This window comes from Rhinolophus sinicus, linkage group LG16 (assembly GCF_036562045.2).
Source record: "Rhinolophus sinicus isolate RSC01 linkage group LG16, ASM3656204v1, whole genome shotgun sequence".
Taxonomy (NCBI): domain Eukaryota; kingdom Metazoa; phylum Chordata; class Mammalia; order Chiroptera; family Rhinolophidae; genus Rhinolophus; species Rhinolophus sinicus.
The window spans coordinates 16,887,958-16,911,874 of record NC_133765.1 but is presented as its reverse complement, the minus strand read 5'-3'; the positions used below and the strand labels follow the sequence as shown (position 1 = coordinate 16,911,874).

Genomic DNA, 23,917 nt, shown 5'->3' with positions numbered 1-23,917 from the left:
GATTCATCCATCTATCAGTGGACACCTAGGTTGCTTCCATGTCTTAGCTGTTGTAAACAATGCTGTGAACATAGGGGTGCATGTGTCTTTTCAAATTATTGTTTTCCTTGGATAAACACCCAGATGTGGAATTGCTGGGTCATATGGTTGTTCTTTTTTTAATTTTTTGAGGAATCTTCATACTATTTTCCATGTTCGCTGCATTAATTTGCTATCCCACCACTAGTGCATGGGGGTTCCCTTTTCTCCACATCCTTGTCAGCACTTATTTGTTGTCTTTTGGATGACAGCCATTCTGACAGGTGTGAGGTGATACCTCATTGTGGTTTTGATTTGCATTTCTCTGATGATTAGTGATACTGAGCATCTTTTCATGTGTCTGTTGGCCATCTCTCTGTCTTCTTCAGAGAAATGTCTGTTCAGGTCCTTTTTTGAAATTGTATTTTTTTTTTATGTTAAGTTGTATGAGTTCTTTGTATATTTTGCATATATTGACCCCTTATCAGATATATCACTTGCAAATATCCCATTCAGTTAGTTGCATTTTTGTCTTATTGATGGTTTCCTTCTCTGTGCAAAAATTTTTTAGTTTGATATAGTCCCGTGTGTTCATTTTTGCTTTCGTTGTGTTTGCCCAAAGAGATAGATCCAAAAAAATACTGCGCAGACTGATATCAAAGAATTTACTGCCTGTTTTCTTCTAGGAGTTTTATGGTTTAAGGTCTTATATTTAAGTCTTTAATCAGTTTCGAGTTTAATTTTGTATATGGTGTAAAAAAGTTGTGTTGCAGTTCCCTTCTCGTTTGGAGGTGCTCTAGGGTTAATAAATGGATGTTCTTCTGGCATAGTCTAGGTGCCCTTTAAACCGTTGGTTTTTCATTGTACCCCAGCATGGGCAAGTGCCTGCAGGCCCTGCAGTGACCCCTCCCTCCCACTGCGAGTCAGCGATGGTTGGCTGGGGTTCCCATGGCGCCTCGTCTCCATCTCCTACCCATTTCCGTGTGTGCGCTCTTATCTGATATGCAGAAGCTGTCCGGTCAGCCCTCATTTCTTCTTTAGGGACAACACCTCTGTCTGTAGGTGTAAATTTGATGCGTTTGTGGGAGGAGGTGAGTTGGGGGGTCTTCCTACTTTGCCATTTTGGTACCGGCGGCACTTACTTATTTATTTTTAATAATTATTCGCCTTATAGGGATGAGTTAGGAAATTCTTCATTCTTTTAACCTTGAACAATTTATTTAACCTTGAATTTTTATTTTTGAAAACAGCAAGTTTATCAGTTAAAAGAAAAATATGACTATCTGAAATGAACCCGTCCAAAGACTCTGTAGTCACAGATGGGTTTACAATCCCAAACTGCTACCATAAGTTGTTTACAGGAGACACATTTAAAGCAAAAGCTGTAGCGTGGCAGTGGTTGGGAGAAGGGAGATGAGCAAAGATTAAATTCTTAGAGAAAAAGAAAACGGGATCGGTAATGCCAAAGTGATTTTAAAACCAACACTATTAAAGACACCAAATAATTTATGGTAAAAGGTATGATAAAATATGTAAAACAGAACTGAGAAATCCAAGGAGAAATGAGCAAACAGAGTCATTGTAGAAGAGTGTAAACTTTCTGTGATCAGTTTTCAGCAGATGGTGTAAACCAAAAAGACAGCAGAATGGAGTTAGGAGAACAGACCCAACCCCACAGACAGGGTCACACCTTCTTTTCGGGTGGGAACCAAGAAGGAGGATCTCATGCTTTCTCACTTGGTTATTATTTCATCACTGAGTGTTGATACTGTTGGAGGGGCGCACTGACCATAAGCCCTTCCCCCCAACAGTCTTACTCTTGAAAGCAAATTTATTGCCATGTTTGATTACCACGTTTCAGTAAAACTAGAAATTTATAGTGTTAAGTTTAAACCAATATCTTACAGAGATTTTAACCTCTGTTTCTGTTGTACTCATGATCCTTCTATGATTTGAATTACTCACAAAATTCCTAAAAATGTTCCCAATATTGAATAAGCTTGCTTAAGCAGCATACCCTTTTATTTATTTATTTATTTATTTATTTGCCTACCTGAGAATGAGTAGTTTAGGCCTTCATTCAGCAAACCAAAGCTAAATAAGATTTGCATAATGATTCTTTTATTTAAGGAAATCTTTTTCATATTAAAATATTGGGGGTACCTGCGTACAGTATATTAATGGTGTTGTGGGAAAATTGAAGTTGAATAAGATAAGGTGCCTCCTACAGCATAGTTTTGTGATGGAGTCAGGCAAATGCATCAAATAATTCTCAGAATAAGTAGACTGATAAATATTATAGAAGCACAAACTGGAGAATAAACTTATTTTACTGTTTTATATTTCTAACAGTTATGAGGAAATAAGAGGTAATGTCTTATTGCCTGTCAGTGTTATTTCATTGCTTTAATCGATGGACCAGATAATACGGTAAGCTCTTATAGAAAAGATGCAATAGACTACTGATCATAATATAGATAGTAATATTCAAGATTCAAATTCATCATAAAATTAAAGATATAATTATTATTGCTTCTGCTTGGAATTCAGATTTTAAGGGCAACTTTGGAAGAACTTGACCTTTGTTACAGCTATAGAGAGTATTTTTTTGACGAATACTTACAGGTTTTGTTATAAAACTCCCCAGATACCTTGGTTAAATTTCTTTGGGGGTGAGGGGAAAGAAAGAGTCATGTCATTTTGCAAGTAAGACAGAGTTGGTGTGAGCATTCAAGGTGTCCTCTTGAGTCCATTTTTGTGAGAGATGAAGATGTAGTTGATGGTCATTGGGATGTTTGTGCTGAGTCAGAGGAATCCGGTACAACAGTAGGGAGTTGTTTTGGAGGCAGGAATGGTTCATCTCACCAGAACGCCATTGTTGTTAAAAGTCAATGGGAAAGTGGTTTTGCGTATATGTGGCATAAACCCATGTTGCTGGGTTTATGAAAATGGGCATCCACAGTTAGCAGGGCCAGGCAGGCCCTGGTAGGTTTGAGATTCAGTTTGTGCTATATGGTGCCAGCTGCGTCCTCCCTAGCTTGAGGCCTTTTTGTGGATAATGTACATACTGTCTTCATGTGTATGAAACAGGTATTTACCCAGAGTGCTAAACATTTACTACTTCACCAGTTTGCATTCTTTCTGCCAAGATGTTCTGACAACTGTTTTTAATGCCATCTCTTCCCCTCCTTTTTTTCTTTTTTTAGCTCTGCTTATGATAATGTCAACAAAGTTCGAGTAGCTATCAAGAAAATCAGTCCTTTTGAGCACCAGACCTACTGCCAGAGAACCCTGAGGGAGATAAAAATCTTACTGCGCTTCAGACACGAGAACATCATTGGAATCAATGATATTATTCGAGCGCCAACCATCGAGCAAATGAAAGATGTGTATCCTTTTCAGACAGCTGACTCCACTGTCTGGTCACCTTATTTAGTAAATGTAACTTGAAGTGTCCTGGACTTACCAGAACAAAGGAAAAGTATATAAAGCACTTTTAAAGGGAAATTGTAATCTGCTTGCCATTTACTATAACACTTGCATTATATAAAATTTTTCTCTGATTCCTTTTATCTGTTGTAACTATTTTTAGTGTCTTGGCAAATCTGATGTTTTTACTTGTCAGTTTCAGTAAAGATTTCTTTAAATGTAATTATGGAAAATCTTGGTTAATACTATTTTCAAGCATGTTTTCTCCATTCAAGATTTGGTTTGTAATGGTGAGAAGGAAAAGAAAGAGGGTACCCTGGATATTACCTGGTTAAATCGAGACTCTCCTGATCTTAAACAGAGTCATTTTGTTTCTAGGTCTCAGTTTTCTCATCTTTAAAATTCAGTTACTAGTCCTCATGATCTTAAGGCAATTCAGCTCTGAAATTGTTATTAACTGTGACCAGCATTTAGAAATACGGGCTAAGCAGGTCCAGAAAATACTGCCTGGGTAAAGACTACATTTGAAAGACAGAGAGGGGTATTATATGTACTGAAGAGGATCTGCCAGAAGAAAATTCCGATTTCTGTTAGTACAGCATTCCTACCACTTTGCTTAATTTGAATTCTGCCCCTCCCGGGAGAGGCAGCTCACTGTCTCTAGGCAGCCCTTTCCATTTTTAAACAGCTCTGGTAATAAATTGTAGTGATATTTTAAGTGAAATGCCTCCTGCTGCTACCACCTGTTGTCCTGCTTTACCTTTTGTCATAAAAATCAAATCTCTTTCAGATGACAAGTTTTCAAGTCAGTTTCCTTTGAATCCCATACTACCGTGTTTCCCCGAAAATAAGATCTAGCTAAGATCAGCTCTAATGTGTCTTTTGAAGCAAAAATTAATATAAGACCCGGTCTTATTTTACTATAATATAAGACCGGGTATAATGTAATGTAATGTAATGTAATGTAATGTAATGTAATGTAGTATAGTATAGTATAATACTGGGTCTTATGTTAATTTTTGTTCCAAAAGACACATTAGAGGTGATTGTCTGGCTAGGTCTTACTTTCGGGGAAACACGGTGTGTCTCATCTAGCATGAATCTGTAGGAGACATAACAATAATATTTACACAGAAATGAATAAAAGAAATGCAAAAACATTGCTAATGAAATATTATTACGGTGAAGTTAAAAGCTAAAGGATTTTATAATTTAATTCCTATAAGAAAGAAGTTAGCCATAGCTAAAATTCTAGATACTTAGATACAAGGAGAGGCATGAAAGCAAGAGGGTCAAAACTAGCACAAGTCCCTTCTTAGCATGACTTTCCCATAGTCTTATTTATTTAGGATCTTAACATTAATTGAATAATCAAATAAACTGAGGGTTGAATTTAGTAGCAATATGTTTTAGGCCTGTATTTCCAAAAGTTGGTTGATTTTTAAGGAAAAGAAGGGGACAAGAAGGAAGGTAAAAGAACAGTGACATTACAAGTTACTGCTGGGCCAGAGAGAGAGGAGGAAATATATGATGCTTTCTCCCAGTCCTTTCCAACAAGCCTTCGAAGGGCTTTATTGTTGGTGAATAACTTGGAGAACAGGGAAGCCGAAACTTCAAGATTAGCCTATATTTCCATAACAGCCTGTTTCAGGTTTCAGTTTAGGCCCATAATCAGTCATACCACGCAGTTATAATGCCTCTTGTCTCAAGAGGAGTTAATTACTTCAGATACCTTCCATAAGAGTATACCAAGTTTTAGTTTCTCATTTCCCTCGTGGGCCTCATGATATAATAATGGACCTTTGGGGGAAGGGGTTCATTTTGTTTTCAGTGTTTTGCTAAGTGTGACTAGCTATTTGGTGTGTTACCTTAACCTGTCCAAATAGATATATAGTACAGGACCTCATGGAAACAGATCTCTACAAGCTCTTGAAGACACAACACCTCAGCAACGACCATATCTGCTATTTTCTTTACCAGATCCTCAGAGGGTTAAAGTATATCCATTCAGCTAACGTACTGCACCGTGACCTCAAACCTTCCAACCTGCTGCTCAACACCACCTGCGATCTCAAGGTCAGCCAGGTTATTTACTCTTAGGGTGATATATATGGAAAAAACTCTTTTACTGGGGCATGTTTCTATTTATTGTTACTCATATTTAAAGTTACACCAGAAATACATGAAAACATTCTTATGGCAAAAAGAAAAAAAGCTAGAGGAAATTCTCTTCCTTTCCATCCCCTTGCTCCTTCCTCTCCAGAGGTAACCACTGTAACAGATTGGTGTATTTTTTTCTTATGCTGCTAACATACATGTGTACTTCTATACTTCTATAAATAAATAGGATCATGTGCATTATGTGTGTAAGTTAAAAAATGATGTTTCATTGGTCGATTTTTTTCAATAAACTTTATACCAAGAATCCTCAAAAAACCTCAATGACTTTAATACCTAATAAGGCATTCCCAGTAAATATGGAAACTCTAGACCCTTTATAGTCCTGAGAATTCTCTTGAAAATGGGCAACAAATATATTTCTATTTTAATAGCAGAGCTAAATGAGTAAGGAGATCTACAGATTTCTTAGATATGATGAAGGGATGTGGATTCAGTCTGCTAAAAATGCATGTGAATTCAAGAAGACCTAGATAAATGGCAAGACATCCCATATTCATGGATTGGAAGACTTAGTATTGTTAAGGTAATAGTACTCCCCAATAATCTATAGATTCATTGTAGTCCCTGTCAAAGCCCCAGGTAGCTTTTTTGCAGAAATGGACAGGTGGTTCCTCAAATGCATGTGGCAATGCAAGAGGCTCTGAATAGCCAAAACAATCTTACAAAAGAATAAAGTTGGAGGACTCACACTTCCTGATTTCAAAACTTTACTACAAAGCTGTAGTAATCAAGACAGTGATATTGGCGTAAGAGTATTCATGTAGCTCAAGGGAATAGAACTGAGTCAATAAATAAATCCATGTTTATGATCAACTGATTTTCGATAAGAATGCCAGTATAATTCATTGGGGAAAGAATAGTCTTTTTAGTAAATGGTGCTAGAACAGTTGGATAGCAATATCCAAAAAAATAAGATTGGACCCCAGCTCACTCACATCATGTATAAAAATCAACTCAAAATGGATCAAAGACCTAAATTTAAGAGGTAAAACTAGAATATAGTTAGAAAACATAGGAGTAATCTTTGCAATCTTGCGTTAGATGTGACATCAAAAGTACAAGCAACAAAAGAAAAATTCTAACCTTGATTTCAAGGTTAGAAACTTGTGCTACAAAGTAAATGATCAAAAAAGTGAAAGATAACCCACAGAATTAGAAAGTATTTGAAAATCATAGACCTGATAAGAAACATCTAGAATATATGAAAAACTTACAACTCAACAATTTAAAAATAAATAACCCAATTTAAAAATGGGTAAAGGGAAGGGGTGGCCAGGCCAGTTAGCTCAGTTGGTTAGAGTGCCTTGCTACTAACACCAAGGTTGCTGGTTCGATTCCCGCATGGGCCACTTTGAGCTGCGCCCTCTTTAAAAAAACAAAACCAAACCAAAAAAACAGGCAAAGCTCCTGAATAGAAATTTATCTAAAGAACATATACAAATGGCCAATAAGTACATCATTAGTTAGTAGTAAATCAAAACGACAGTGAGATACCACTTCATACAAACTAGGATGGCTATAATCAAAAAGTCAAATGATAAATATTGGCAAGGAATTCACTCCTTCATGTATACCTAAGTGAAATGAAATGAAAACATGTCCACACAAAAGCTAGTACACAAATATTCATAGTAGCAAAATAGCCCAAAAGTTGAAACAGTTCGAATGTCCAGATGATGATGAATAAGTAAAATGTGGTAGATTCATACAATGGAATAAAAAAGAGTGAAGTACTAGTACATATTACAACACAGATGAATCTTGCAAACATTGTAATGTAAGTGAAAGAAGCCAATCATAAAGCGCCACATACTGTATAGTTCCATTCATATGAAATGTCTAGAACAGACAAATCTATAGTGACAGAAAGTAGATTAGTGGTTGCCTAGGACCGGTAGGATTAGAAAGAGACTGCTAATGGGTACAAGATTTCTTTCTGGGGTTATAAAAATGTTCTAAAATTGGATGGTGGTAATGGTTGTATAACCCTGTGATTATAATACCAAAATCCTTTGAATTGTATCCTTTAAATGGGTGAGTCTATGGTATGTGAATTATAGTTCAATAAAGCTGTTTAAAAAGTACATATAGATTTAAAGCAGTGATCATTTCTTGGACTTCAGTTCAACAGACATTCCTGTGAGAAGCCCAGTACAGTATACTTGGCAAGGGAGATGAGTGTCTGTCCCTGAAATCTGAAAACGGATAGGTCAGAAATCTGAAACGATAAATGATTGTAATATCTGCTGTAACTGAGATATTGAAAAGCATGGTGTACAAACGCAAAGACGAGAGGCGGGTTAGTGCTGGCTAGGGCTGTGAGAGGCATCAAGAAGAAGGAGGTATCCCTCTAAGGATGGAAGGCTTTCAGTAGACAAGTGGCTATGGTGGGCATAGGATATTGGAAGCAGAAGGAACAACAGAAATAAAGGTAAGTAGTCAGGAACTAATGCACGAACTGAGACCTTCTCTGTGTGGCTGCAGCTTTGGATGAGTAACAGGGAGTCACTGACACTGAGCTGGAGAGGTTGGTTGGAAGTAATCATGGAGAGCCTTCTGGAACTATCTAAAAAAAAGGCAGTGGGTTCTGTCATTAGGTGGTCAGCTTATCTGCTGTCATTGGGGGTTTAAAACAGGGTGGCTGACATACTGTCAGCTTCCTACATCAGAAACGGTTGGATTGGCCTCTGTTACCTCTTAGGATCCTTCCAAATTAGATTCATGTATTTTCCACATGGGATGTAACCAGATCCTTTCTGATGGATCTGTGCAATTAAAAGCCAGGTGAGAACAAAAGGAATGAAGGTCCTTTTAGGATTGGCCACACTTTGTTGGCTCTTAGTGATTTTCTTGAAAAATTACAATGAATATTTTTCTGTCTCCTAGTGTTGCTCTTTTTTCTTTCTGCCACAGTGTTATTATGGCAGTTTGCTTTTGTTTGTTTTTGGAGAGAGATTTTCAATCAGTGTTTAAAGTATATAATATTTCTGGGGAAAGTTGACTTACTTTTGCATGAAGATGCTCATCTTTAAGAAGACAAATGGCGGGGAAGGGAGGGAAATAAAAAAGATGACAAATAGAATCACACTTCTTTGTTTTCTCTATACTGTGGACTTCTCTTTATGTAGGGCCATTTTATTCACTACTCACCAAAATTTACACCTACACTGCTAGGTGTATTCTTGGTCATCTGCACTATTCCAGGCATTGTTTTTAAAACCCAATTTAATACACAGACTCAGAAACACAATAGGAGGGTCTAGATATTTACGGCAGCATAATTCACCCGTTTCAAAAATGTACATATAGGCTGTGCACTGTTCACATGGGCATAAATATTCCAGAGAGAATCTCATTCCAAAGATGAGTGTGGTATGTCACTAAGTCACAGATTTGTCATGGTGAGCATGTCCAAAAGGCAGGTCAGGGTATGGTGGCAGTTCAGGTGATCTGGGTTGAGAAAGCACCGATAGGGAAAAGTCTTCTCCGCTTGAGCTCTGGAGTCACTGTACACCCATCACATCCTCAGTACCTTGGGGTCATCCTGCTGCTCATCCCACAGGCCCCTGTGCCTAGAAAGTTTGTAACCTGTGGCCTTACTCACCTCTTATTATTTAGGGTCTTTTGAATTTTCAAATAGGTAATTACTTCATTTCTTCCTTTTTCCTTTGCCTTATGTGTTACTGAAGTGTTTCCTACTCTTGAGCCCTCAGATTATCAGCTCTTCTCAGTGTCTTAGGCCTTTAACTATGAACCCTGGTATCAGTTAAGGCCAATAGCAATGAGCTTTCTTTTTGGTTTCCATAAACATGCTTTGCATTTGTTATCTGAAGCCCTGAGACCCAGCAGATGCTGGCCTCTCAGGGCCCTCCTGGCTTCCTCTCTTGTAGACTTTCCCTTTATGTCTCAGGACCACAGACACAAGGGATTGGAAAGTCTGCTAACTTCTTTTTGGTGAACTGCCACGGAGATGTGTTCTCCAGCAGTCTGTGTCCTTGCTTTTTGCTAGGCTGAGCCCACAGAAATCCCATTAGTCTTGGGATGCTGGGATCGCAGCATGTGTGGTTCTGGGTGTGCCTGGACTCTGGAAGATACGAAATGAAACCTGTCTTTGGAGCTTCCTTTGTTTCATGAAAATTTGAATTTACATTGCCCAAAGAGTAGCCAGGTAGGAGGACTATAGGTCATTTTATGTTTCTTGTACCATACGCTTGTCTATCTCCTTTCTATTGTCTTATCTCCTTATGACAAGGAATTGTCATAAATATTACTGCTTTTTTTATTGAGAGAGAGAAAGAGAGATGGGAGAGACACGATCAGGAAGATGGCTTGGTGGCAGTTTGTAAATGGTCTTGAAACTCGTGCTTAAAGAATGTGGACTTCATTCAGTAGGTAGAGGTGATTGGTTAAAAGATTTTTGAGCCAGAGGGGTGACTTGTATTTTAGAAGTAACACATAGGCAACAATTTAGCTTTCGTCTAAGTCGAGAGGAGTGTGGAGACATCAGCCTCAATATTTGTCCTCATTGACCTGTGAATTTATTTTATTCTGATTTCTAAAAATATCTATGTGGGATTTGTTTTGTGATTCAACTGATCCACAAAAAAATGGATCAAGTCTAGACCCAGCCAGTCTGTGTGACACGGTGCCTAGAGAACAGTGAAGGGTCTGTGGCCGTGGTCTGGGGCTTGTGCTCGTTTCTTTCTGCTGACAAGACACAGTATTTCTTCTCTGCATGATTCAGAATGTGGCTTCAAGTGTCCGTTTATACTACAGAAGGCACACTGAGTGGTTAGCTCTGTTTGAACTTGAATCAGAAAATAAAGTGTTAGCCCTGAAAAAAAGAGAAACTACGGATCACAGATAGTGAAAAGTTCAGGCCACACAGAATTGAAATGTATCCGTGGTAGTCCAACATAGCAGGTGAGGGCTCTGAATGGCAGAGATGTAAGAAGAAATCAATCATTCATTGCTTCTCTAAGTTGGAAATCGTGCCAGATGGGATCATGTTGCTGGTGAACCTCCTGGGCACAAGTACTTAGAAGGCTTCCTGCAGTTTACTTCAGGAATTGGTACAAAAGATTCTAAAGAAACAAATAGAGTGCAGGTACATGAAAGCCTCAAGATCAAGTAAGCCAAACTTAGAACTCACGGTGATCCCCCTTAAAAGCTTGTGGCCATACATCAACCAGATCCTCTAACAGGCCCGTGGGTGTCAGGGGTGTACTGGCATTGGCAAGCAAGCCAGCTTTGAAAGGCGAGACCAGTGCCTGTGGTGGAGGTTATGTAGACTGAACGAGTACAGGGGCTAGAGTTAGCTGTCAGAGCCATGGAGCGGGACTCAGGATTGCCTCACTGCACCTCTGTGAGAGTACACATAGAAAGTGGCCTTTGAAGTAGTGACTGAGGAAGCAGATGTACTATTTGCTTCTTTTGAAGGTACAGTGACAATATGTCAAAAGACGGAAATTATGCAACACAGATATGTGACTTCTTGAATGCTATAGTTGAAGCAAACAGCAGGGCCTGTGGGATCCGAGAGACTACATGATGCCAGTGTCCAAGGCGGGAGGATGACATTTGTGAGGTCGATGGGAGCATTCCTGAATCTTGCTGACTGATGGAGGCACTCAGCTATGAGATACCTAAGCAGAGATTGCTGTCCATTTAAGTGCTATGACTATCGCTTAGGCATGGCCCTTCCTCTTGCCTCCACTTATGGCCTGAGTTCTGGCCCTGATCATTTCTTAGCTGAATTAAAGCAGGAAGCCTGCAAACTAGTCTGTCTTCCAAGCTGTCTTCTGTATTCTGGCCTATCTTTGTCAACATACTTCTCTCTTTCTCGGGTTCGTTCCCCAGGAACCAAAGACTTAAAATATCCTGCAATTATATTGAACTAAGTATATTGTGGTTATATTTTATATATGTTGAAGTCTGGAGTAGCACCGAAGTATTAGATGGCCAGATAATGAAAGGCCAGCAGTACTTTTGTGAGTCAGGAGAAATTAGAAACTGCGTATTTAATTTAAAAGAAAGATTTGTCTTCAGTTTAAGAAACATCTTTTAAAGCTTTGGGAGTGGATTTGACTACAAGGAAGGGGAAAAATCTTTGGAAATACCTACACTCGTGGAACAGGTGGAAGAACAGCAGTCAGTGAAGTCTGAGAAGTAGAATTGCCAGTTGAGGAGCTGGTCCTAGCACTCATGATCCTGGGGGTGCCAGTAGGTGAGGGCCCTAGAAAGGCTCCTGGGCACCAGAGGCTCCTTGGTGACTTTAGTTTTGCACAGAACAGTTTTTGTCAAGCGACCTAAATGAGATTGATGTGGGATAAAAGATAATGAAAGGTGGGATGTGCCTCTTCAAACGTGTCCTGATACAGACTCCTCCAGCCTGTTCCTCGGCTCTCACATGTAGATGGTCATCACTGCCTTTCAGGTTGTTGTGAGTATTAAGTAAGAATGAGCGTGTAGAATTCCCAGCAAAATATCTGCCACATCGTAACAGTAGCAACTACTTATTACCATAATTATTACTGTCTTTTTTTATGTTTATGATGTTTTGATATTAAATTGGGTAGAATCCCTAAGTTGTCACCTTTCTTTCTCTCTCAGATCTGTGATTTTGGCTTGGCCCGTGTTGCAGACCCAGACCATGATCACACAGGGTTCCTGACGGAGTACGTAGCCACACGTTGGTACAGGGCTCCAGAAATTATGTTGAATTCCAAGGTAAGGGCCAAATTTGCATAAAAAGAAAACCAGGAAGAAAAAGCCTCCCTCTCGGTAAGCCTGTTTCTACCTGGGTTGAGTCTTGGCCTGTCTGGCCCGCCTGTTTGGCCAGAACCAAGGTGCGGTCATAATCTCCTGTTGCACTGAACTTCTGGGCCTTGGGTTTTGGCCTCTCCACCTCAGCTGGAGTAGTACCTGGTATGTTATATAGAGTTGGAGGGTGTGCCTCTGTGGTCACTGTTAAAATAAATGGTCTTTGTCCCACCCCTTGGTCAGCTCTCCTGACCTTATACCGGTGGCAGCTTTTACACCTGCTGCTACCACTGCTGGGGGAGGCTGGGTTTTTGTTAGAGGTTATCTGTTAGTGAGTCTTCTGTGAACGTGGACCAGGGCTGTTCTGTAAAGATCAGGTTTATCTGATCATAAGAATCTCTTCAAAATTATAATAGAATTTGGAGAAAACATAAGTGTGGAAAGAAGGAACTGCTGTGGGTTCTTCTAAAATTATATGGTAATCCAAATGACATGTGTTCCTCTGATCTCCAAGTGGGTGTGAAGAGTGCATCCAGGTCCCAGGCAAACTCTTCTAACAAGGTCTGTGTCTTGGTCAGAAGAAATGATTAAATAAATACATAAAAGCAAGAAAAAGTGAAGTATGACATCTTTGTTAGGCTTTTTAGGTGGCAAGCTTTGAGGGCTTCTGCGGAGATTCAACATTTCTAATGTATCATTTGCAAATAGTATGTGAATAAGGTGCCATATTTGGAGGATTTAAGTGAGCCTGATATACTTCCTGTATCTAATATCTCAAGATTATAAGATTCTTGAACTTAATTCCATTTACCGTAATGTAACGTTAAGATTACATGAAGAAAAGCAATAAAAATATACATTGGGCCTCGTGTGAGGTCTAAGAACCAGAAATTGGATTCTCTTCATCCATTATGAGTAGAAGGGTTTGGGAAGAACATTAGCTTGCTTATGTGAGGAAATGGAATATGTTTAAAGCAGTTAGTTATTCTTGAGATCATACATTTGTTCAGTTCAGTTATAAAAGTAAAATTCCATTAAAATAAATTCCTTTGTAAAGAAGGATTTGGCATAACAGATGTTTTAAAGAAGACAATGCTATGTCAATTCTCATAATTCTGTATTACAAATAATCCTGCACACCTGGCTCTTTCTTTGGACTGACCACGTGACAGCCATTCCAAACCAGTGGCAATGAAATGCATGTGTCTGGTGCCTGCTAGTTGTGAAGGAGAGCTGTCAGTGCGCTTTTTATCCTGGTTAGCTTCAAGGTCTTGTATCCTCCTTCCCGGCATGCCGCCGCTGTCTTCACTTCTCAGTCACCCTCCAGGGGGCAGTAGCCAGGAAGGGTGGCCTCTGTTCTTCAAGGTGCCCAGCTCTCCTTTCTCCTTCCGAGTTAACTGTAGTGTATAGTGAAATTCTTTTTTATTGGCAGCCTGCGAATGTTACTTCTGGCAGTGTATTTATTAATTGAGAGCCTTTTCAAACACTAGAAGAACTGAGAGTACAGTGAACAGCCATATACCCTTTACCTAGGTTCACCCGCTAGTAACATCTCCCTGTCTGTCTCTGCCTCCCTCCTTTCCTTTCTCTTTTTTGTCAAACTCTCTGACACTTCACCAACATAAACTAACACTTTCTTTCTAGATCCTTTGGGCATACTAATACTTCTAAAAAGCGGGGGTGTTCTCTCCCCACAGCCACAATACCCTTAGCACACCTAAGATCGGCAGCATTAATTCAGTGACATGCCAGTTGCCCTCCACAAAAGTTCTGTACAACTATTTTTGTTTTCAATGCATTAGTTCAAGTTTCACACATTGTACTCAGTCTAGAAACAGTCCTCCTGCCCTTCTTGTCGTCTTCTTGACATTGGAATACTTTGCAGAGTACAGACGAGTTGTTTTGCAGAATAGTTTACATTCTGAATTCTTCGGACTGGTTCCGCATGGCTAGGTTTAGGTCATACCTTTCCCGCACGTTAAACCCCACAAATTCTTAGAAACCATATATGTGGATCTTCTGTTTCCCAGCAGCCTTTCCCCTGGAGGTTTACCCCTTGATGACCCTTGCTTCTATTAGTTACAATATTGGGCTTTGCAAAATGGTGATTTTTCTAAATTTATTTTTCCTTTTACATGTACTACCTAGCCAGACCATCCGCTCTAATGCATCTTCTGAAGCAAAAATTAATATAAGACCTGGTATTATATCATGTCGTATTATATTATACCCAGTCTTACATTATACATTATAAGACCCGGTCTTACATTAAAATAATTATATTATATTAAAATAAGACTGGCTCTTATATTAATTTTTGCTCCAAAAGACGCATTTGAGCTGGTGGTCCGGCCAGGTTTTATTTTCGGGGAAACAACGGTAGCTGGCACTCTTCTATGAAAAAGTTTTCCCTTTTTTCTCTTTCTCTTCCTCTGTCTCCCACCTTTGTTTTTAAAACATTACTGTGGACTCATGGATTTTCTTTTCAATGTGCTGTCCATTTTTTATTTTTTTTAATACTCATATTGTCCCAGTTTGAGCAGCTAGAGTGCTGTGTGCATGTGTATGAATTTGTAACATTTCATTTTGACAGAATTTTCAACTTGCAGAAACATATTAAGAAAATTACAAGGCAGTCGTTCTCAGCCATTCTAGCCTTAAGACCCTGGGTCCTTCAATCTCTTAAGAATTATCGAAGACCCCGAGCAGGTTTTGTTTACGTGGGTTTTATCTCTCAGTGTTTACTATATAGGAATTAAAACTGAAACTTTAAAAAAGTATTAATTTTAAAACAACAATAATAAACCTATTACATGTTATAGCATAAATTAGATATTTGTCATTTATTTTCAAATATTTGTCATTTATTTTTCCACAATAAAAACATTTTAGTAAGAAGTGGCATTTTCATTTTTGCAAATCTCTTCATTGTCTGGCTTAATAGAATCCTGCTGGATTCTCATCTGGATCTACACTCAAGTCTGTTAAGTATGTTGTTTGGGTGTAAGTTAATAGAGAAAAGTCTTCACATAGATAGATACATAGTTGGGGAAAGGGAGTAGGTTAGTAGTCTTTTCAGTTACTTGTTGCTATTCTTCTTTGATATTACTACCACAACTCAACCAATGAAAAGTTATTAGGGTTGGTGCAAAATAATTGCAAAAACTGCAATTACTTTTGCACCAACCTAAAATTGCAACATGGAATCTGAAACCATGTCAGTGAACCTTTTGTACTGCTTTATTACAGTCCATTGATCTAGCTTACATTTATTCCCATGCATGATTTTGTAATGTTAAGCATTTGGAAAGTACTGGTTCACTTTATTATGCAGGTTTTCTGAATATTGTTACATTTCATGTATCATATCACATGTATATCATGTATAGCATCACATAGCCTCTGGAAAAATCTCCTGTGAGGGGTTTGACTTGTGAGAGAAGGGTGAAAAGAAAACATTAATAGTAGTCGTATAAAAGTAGTGTCACCTCTCCGATCCTTAGAAGCCATGTGGGCCTCTGGCCCACCCTTGGATTGCTGCTGGATAAAACTTGTGCATACCCTTCACTCCAGAATCAACTCAACAATTCTTTATCCTTTGTCCTGTTTGCTTTTTCATTTTGTGTGTGTGTGTGTGTTTTGAGTCATTTGCGAATAACTTACAGGTGTGTCCTTTACCATTTACATTTCAGTGTTTATTTCCTTAGAACAGTGGCTCTAGTGTTTTCCGATGACACTTAGCAGTATTTAGAGACATTTTTGGTTTCACAGCTGAAAGGGGAATGCTACTGACATCAAGTGGTTAGAGGGCAGAGAGGCTGCTAGGCATCCTCTGGGGCACAGAAGAGCCTCAGAACAAAAACTTGTCCAGCCGAAATGTCAGTAGTGCCAAGGGTGAGAAACCCTGCCTTAGAAGGATATTCTCTAACGTGACCATAGTACACTAATCAAAAATAGGAAATTTAACACTGGTCTAATACCTAATACACAATTTAGATTCAAATTTCTGATATTTTTCCTATAATAATCTTTATACCTTTTCTCACCACCTCCCGTCCTGTTCCAAGCTCACATATTGCATTGTTTCTTTAGTCTCCTTTAATCTGAAATAGTTTATCAGCCTTTCTTGACCTTGACATTTTCAAAGGGTTGCAAGTCAGATATTTTGTAGAATACACCTCAGTTTTGTGTTATGCATTTTGAGCATGAATACCACAGACACAATGTTTTCCTCTTCTCAGTGCATTATATTGGGGCATATCTGGTTTATGTCGATATCAGTGGAGTGCATGTTGATCTTTTGGTTAAGATGGTGTCCTCCAAGTCTCCACCATAATTATGGTTAATTATAGTGATAATTATATTAATAACTAATAAGAATTTGTTAGAAATATTTGAAGTATTTGAAGAAATACTTCAAGACTGTGCAAGTTACCTTCATCAAACTTTCACGAACTAGTATTACCATCCATTGATGATTTCATAACTCTATCATTTTTCAGTTCTCTTCATTAATTAATTCATGGTTAATATTCAATTCATGGTTAATTATTCATGGTTAATTATTCAATGGCTTATAATCCTTATCTGCCATTCTGTATTTTGATGGTTGTATTGTCCCACATTTTCCCATGGGAGCCACTTTTGATGTGCCCCCACTGTACTTCCTTGCTTTTAGGTACCTATGCCCCAGGTTTACCTTACAGTATTTCCCTGTCCCAGAGTTGGAGCAGCCATTTCTCCAGGGAGCCCTGAGTCCTTTTACTTATTTATTTTTTGTGTTTTTAAAATGTTCCTCTTTGTTTTCTTTTGGCTCAAAGCAAAATTTATTTTGGATTATAAGAATTTTGGAAATAATTATTTTGAAATTCAACGCCATTTTATCATAGCTTTTGATCTGATCATTAATTCCTTATTTGATTTTCCAAAAAATGTTGCTGAGTTTCCCTAAGCTTTAATATTTAATTGATTTTATTTTTCTCCAGCTGTTCTCTACATTTCTTCTGCAATTTATTAGTACACCTAGCATTTTCCATAAAATTCAGCTTACACCCTTTGGAGAAACATCTTTTTCCATTGTTGTATGATTTAGAAAGATAATTCTTCCTTGTCTTTCCATAGAATTTCTTTAAAAGAAAAATTATACCTGAAAAATAAATAGAAAAAGAAGACAAGAAATAGGGATTGGTAAAATATGATGGAACCAGCATATACCTTTTTTTTTTTTTTGCAGAGATCAACTGTTTTCAGCTTGACTTTTTAAAAAACAATTTGCAAAATGTATAAAGATATTCTGGAAGTGTAACAGTGCCCCTTCTCTTGAGTTGGTTTCCAGGTTTCCAAAACGAGTGAGTAGGCCACAAATGTTTTAAAGCAGTGGGTGTTACTGCTTTTTCCTTTATCTAGCTTCAGCTTATAAGAATTTTAATTCTTTTCTTCAAATCATGTGAAAAGAAGAATGAAGTATACTTTGGAAATTCTAATTTAATAAGTTAATCAACTTTGAAGATACAAATAGAATCAAGTGATCTTGGTTGTTCATCATCTCCTAAGAAAGCCAAGTTATTATTGGTTTCTCCATGCTCTTTTTTTTTTTTATTTATTTCTGAATTATAGAGCTAAAGGAGAAGCTAAAACTCCTGTCAGCCATGTGCCTGTCATATAGGAAGATCTCCTGTGTTATGTAACACCAGATAGCATTCTCCATTTTTCCTCTCTTTCTACTGCAGGGCTATACCAAGTCCATTGATATTTGGTCTGTAGGCTGCATTCTGGCAGAGATGCTCTCCAACAGGCCCATCTTCCCAGGGAAGCATTATCTCGACCAGCTGAACCACATTCTGGGTAAGGGTTCTCGGCACATTAGGGGCTAGATTTACTCAGTTTACTTGCCCACTATTTACATCAGAGTCACTTCATTAAATTAAGAGTTCTCACAACTCTGTAACCTACGAAAGACATGAATTTGTAATCTTTCTTGATATAAAATGTTAAGGACCCTGGTAAAAATTTGTTAATAAGAAAAGTAAACATTGGGAGGTGGTGTGAGAAGACATTAATTATCAGGATCCATTCTGCCCTATAGCTGATGGTGTGTGGTCAATTTACATTGGCCTTGATAATTAACCGCTAATTATTTTATCTGATAGGTATTCTTGGATCCCCATCACAGGAAGACCTGAATTGCATAATCAATTTAAAAGCTAGAAACTATTTGCTTTCTCTTCCACACAAAAATAAGGTGCCATGGAACAGGCTGTTCCCAAATGCTGACTCCAAAGGTAAATATTATTTCATTGATTACTTTTCTTAGGCTTAGCTTTTTGTTTGTTTTGTTAAATCTTTAGGTCACTAGCCTGAAAAATTAGCCTATAGCTATTGGATAATGCCTATTTCGTGTTCACTCTTTATTGCTTTCTTCCCTTTTTATTTGGGAGCAGTGGTAGAAGGCTGAGGGAGTCTGGGAGTGTCTTGTCTAGCTTTCTGCCTTTTAGTTGCTTTTCTTTTTATTTTTTTTAAGATTTTATTGGGGAAGGGGAACAGGACTTTATTGGAGAACAGTGTGTACTTCTAGGCCTTTTTTTCTAAGTCAAGTTGTTGTCCTTTCAGTCTTAGTTGTGGAGGGTGCAGCTTAGCTCCAGGTCCAGTTGCCATTGCTAGTTGCAGGGGGCACAGCCCACCATTGAACTGGCAACCTTGTGGTTGAGAGCCCACTGGCCCATGTGTGAATCGAACCGGCAGCCTTCGGAGTTAGGAGCATGGAGCTCTAACCACCTGAGCCACTGGGCCGGCCCCCGCTTTGCTACTTTTTAACTTGGATTAAGTTCACATTTTTGGAGTTCAGAAAGTCTAGTATTCTGCAGAACAAATTACTCCTTTTTTTATCTTGTCATTTGATCATTTTTAGTGAGGTTTATTGAAGAATAATTTATGTAGAGTAAAATTCACCCTTTTTTAGTTGTGTAAGTCTTTGAATTTTGACAAATACAGACAGTCATGTACCACCACATTCAAGATAATGGAATATTTCCATCAACCCCAAAAGGTGCCTTGTGCTCCTTTGTACTCAGTTCCCTCCGCCGAGTCTTTGGCGATCTCTGATATGACTTCTGTTCCCATAGTCGTGCTCTTTCCAGAATGTCATATAAATGTAATTATGCAGTATGCAGCCTGTTATGTCTAGGTTCTCCACTTGAGATTTATCCATATTGTTGCTTGTGTCAGTCTCTTCAACAAATGGTGTTGGAATATTTAGACATCCATATGCAAAAAATGAAAAAGGGAACAAAGACCTAAGTATAAGACCTAAAACTTAAACTTTGAGAAGAAGACAGGAAAGAATCTTCATGACCTTAGCTTAGATGAAGATTTCTTAGGACACCAGGAGCACAATTCATAGAAGAAAAAGGTGATACACTGGATTTTATTCTTTGCTTTTTTTTTTTTAAGTTAACTAATAATTGTATTTTCCTTTATTCCTATTTAACGTGTGTCTTTTAAATATATTAGGCAACTACTTTTTAAAAACTGTATACTATTATATAAAGCTATGGTAGGCAGAATAATGATCCCTCCCCCAAAGATGTCCAGGTCCTAATTCCCAGATTCTAAATATGTTAGATTACCTGGCAAAGGGGAGTTAAGATTGCTTAAAGTCAGCTGACTTTAAGATAGGAAGATTATTCTGGATTATCTAGGTGGACTCAGAGTCCTTGAAAGTGGAAGAGGGATTCAGAATAAGGAACCAGAGAGAGAGATAGTGGCTTGCCAGCAGCACCTTGGTGTTTGTCCTTCCATATTTTTCTCTGTGTCCTTACACAGGCATATTTTTACCTAAAATTCAGTTTTTAAAAATTATTATAAAAGTTAACATTTTTGTAAAAATTCAATAATTATCAGAATATTTTTACTAAGAAGGCGAAATTCTTTTTATAATTATTCCCTAAAGATCACTGTTAATAGAATTGTGTTTTGAGTATTTTTCCATTTAAGTACATATATATGGTTTATCTTTAATGATTTTACAATAAATTTCATTCAATTTTCTGTTGAAAGTTTAGCTTTTTCTAATTTTTGCGTGTGTGTATCTGTGTGTGTGTTTCTGTATTTTTAACTTTAATAACTGTCTACTTAGATGTTGAATTTATTTCATGTATTGACCTGAGTCAGTACATGACTCAGGTCATGTATGGTGGCTTAAAATTGACTTTATTTTGGATATAGGAGGAATTATCTTTTAAAATCTGATATAAAGGTGGTATATTATGGTAAATAGTTTGGAAGAAAGAATAGGTAAGAGAATAAGAAATACTCTTAATTACCAGAATCCCAAGATAACCTTTAACATTTTGCTGTACCAATGAGTGCACAACTTCTACCTATTTAGTTATAATTATGTAATGTATTCTAATTGTAGGATTTTTAAAATTTAGAACATCACATGCATTGTACATGTTACTGATTAGATTGGCTTGTATACAGTCATGCACCATTAATGACAGGACTACATTCTGAGAAATGCATTGTTAGGCAATTTCATTGTTGTGCGAACATCATAGAGTGTGTACTTAACACAAAGCCTACTACACACCTAGGCTGGATAGTGGTAGGTAGACCATCGTCGTATATCTGGTCTGTCCTGAAACATTATTCAGCGCCTGACTGTGTTATATTGTCCCAAGCATGTTACCTAAATCTTATTTCCTGAGTTGCCTTTTTAAAGAGGTGTGTACATAACAAAAGTACATAATTAAGACTTTCCGACAAACAAACCACCCAGGCTTCCCTCCTGTTTATATCCTTAATCTTTTCTATAGTTAGTCATGGGTTTTGTTACCAGATTTTTTCTAAGATTTTTCTTAGCTTATTTTCCTTATGTTAAGATTATGAACTTTGAAATTGCTCTATTCAGATAATAATTAACACTGCTAAAATCCAGGAAGTTAATTTTAAAACGTAGGTTTTAGGTAAATATAATGAAGAAGCAGGGAAGGAGTATAAATAGAGTGAAGTGGAGAAATGGAGTGGGCGGTGCTAGAGTGAGTGGTATGGCCTCGTGTGTTAGAATCATAGGCTTTGCAGCCAGACCGCTCCTGGGTTCACGCCACAGCTCAGAGACTTACTAGTTGTATGAACTTTGGACAAACCACTTAACCTCTCTGGGCCTCAGTTTTCCCATTTATAAAGTAGTGTTAGTAATAATAGCTGCATCACAGGGTTGTGTGAATGTCCAGACCACTGGCATTTGTAGGTCTAGATTCTGAGCTCTCAGGACTGAAACTTTTCCATTTATATGCCTTGGACATCTTTCCAAATCTGTGGTTCCTAAGAGAGACTGCAGTGTCCCCTGGTAGGTAGGGCTGACCCACCGTGTCTTTAGCTGGTCTCATATGGGACGTTGAAGTCCAAATCAGTCATCGCTTGCTGCATAACAAGCCACTCCACAACTCGACAGCCACCACATATTTGTCCATAAGAACATTGGGCTGGGCGCAACTGGATGGGTCTGCTCAGCTCGCCTCAAGTCGCATGATCTAAGGTGGCCTCACATCATCTTGCAGTTGGTTCTCCGTGCTGTTGCTGCTCGTCCTACAGTAGACCAGGCTGGGCTTCTCATGATGGAAATATTCCAAAGGAGCCAGAGCAGAAGCTACAAGGTCTCTCAAGGCCAGATCTCAGAAATGCAGATACTTCTGCCACAATCTGTTGGTCAGAGCAAATCACAAGTCAGCCCAGATTCAAGAGGTGAAGAAATAAATCCACCCATCAATGGGGAGGAGCTCTAAAGAATTTAATCTGTCACCAGGTTGTTTGTAGTTTTTAACTGTAACATACATAAATTCATTCATGTAATAGTTCTCAGTGTCTGGTTCTGTGCCATCAAGGGGGTTCTAAGGCCTTGGACATAGAAGGCAATAAGACAGATTAAGAGCTTGCCTACAAAACAGCCAGTAGTCTAGATTTATATGAAAATAACATAAAGAAATGAATGGAAGAACTCCAGGAACTCAAGAGATTAAAACTTTCAAGCTGAAAGGTTAATGCTTTGAAGTCTGGTTAATGATAGTTCACAGAAAAGGAAATGTGGATGGCTCTTAGATATAGGGAAAGGTACTCAATTTTGTTCATTGTATGAAATATGACCATTGAAAAGTAAGAAATTCCCTTTATTTTCCACTCGTCACAGTTGCAAGCGTCAAAAAGTTTGAAAATCCACTGTGTGGTCAAGGCTGTGGGGAAACGGATGTTCTCAGAGACAGCTGGTGGGGTGTAAATTGGTTGAGTCTCTCTGGAGGACAATTTGGCAATTCTGTCACATGTCTTTTGTTCCAGCAATTCTGGGTATTGAACTTTTGGAGTTGCCAACCCAATGGGGGAGAAGTGGCATTTTAATTGTTTTTCTTTTATGAAAAATGAGATTGAATATTTTTGTACATGTTTGTTGGAAATTTCTGTCTGCTGAGTCCCTTTAACCAGTAGTATTGTAGCTTTTTCTTCAGAGGAGTCTAGCTTAAGAGTCCAAAATTATTCAACAGATGGTGCTGGGCTAGTTGAATAGCTATTTGGAAGAAAATCAGTTGAAATCATTACTCACGCATCAAAGTAAATTCCAAAAGAATTAATGATTAAATACTTTTTAAAAGTCATACCATTAAAAATTAACAATATTTAGGCCGGCCCAGTGGCTCAGGCGGTTAGAGCTCTATGTTCCTAACTCCAAAGGCTGCTGGTTCGATTCCCACATGGGCCAGTGGGCTCTCAACCACAAGGTTGCCAGTTCAATTCCTCGACTCCCGCAAGGGGTGGTGGGCTGTGCCCCCCGCAACTAGCAACGGCAACTGGACCTGGAGCTGAGCTGCGCCCTCCACAACTAAGACTGAAAGGACAACAACTTGACTTGGAAAAAAGGCCTGGAAGTACACACTGTTCCCCAATAAAGTCCTGTTCCCCTTCCCCAATAAAATCTTTAAAAAAAAAAAAAAAAAAAAGATCAGCTATGTGATGCCTTCACGAGAACCTACTGCTGACTGGCTTAGGCCTGGAGAAGGATTTTACTGGCTCCGTTAACTGAAAAAGCTCAGTAGTCTTGGGGTTCCTGGGCGCAGTCACTTTGACCAGAATTTGGGTTTCTGTTTCTTTCAGCATTGCTATCTTTATTGTTAGTCTTTTTTCTCATGGTGTGGCCACCAGTAGCTCCAGGCTCACACTGACTGGTTTCCTGATAGCTTTAGCCCAAGTATGGGACTGACACTCACTGCCTCTTTGTCCCCATCCCTGACTAGTCATGGTAGCGAAGAGAACCCACCCAGGTGACTGTGGCCCAGCCAGTGTCACCATTTCCGCAGCACAGGCAAGGGAGTGTGGGCAAGCCTGAGCGCTCCCCCATGGCAAGCGCCGCTCCATATGATTAGAGGGCAGTGGGCACTGGCAAGTAAAACCAACAGATGAAAAAAGATGAGGAATCCTCATCTTTCTCTCCCACTTTTGTTTATTTTTTAAAATTAAAGAAAATAGTTCATGTAAGAAG

At 38.5% G+C, this 23,917-nt stretch overlaps 1 protein-coding gene across 1 annotated transcript in view; it reads left to right on the top strand.

The window, feature by feature from the left end:
• MAPK1 (mitogen-activated protein kinase 1) overlaps positions 1–23,917 on the top strand; it is an 86,114-nt gene that overhangs the window by 49,375 nt on the left and 12,822 nt on the right. The window contains exons 2-6 of the mRNA XM_019710145.2: positions 3,225–3,407; positions 5,334–5,523; positions 12,241–12,357; positions 18,120–18,234; positions 18,540–18,671. Coding sequence (XP_019565704.2) covers positions 3,225–3,407; positions 5,334–5,523; positions 12,241–12,357; positions 18,120–18,234; positions 18,540–18,671 — 737 coding nt within the window. The remainder of the gene's footprint in view (positions 1–3,224; positions 3,408–5,333; positions 5,524–12,240; positions 12,358–18,119; positions 18,235–18,539; positions 18,672–23,917) is intronic.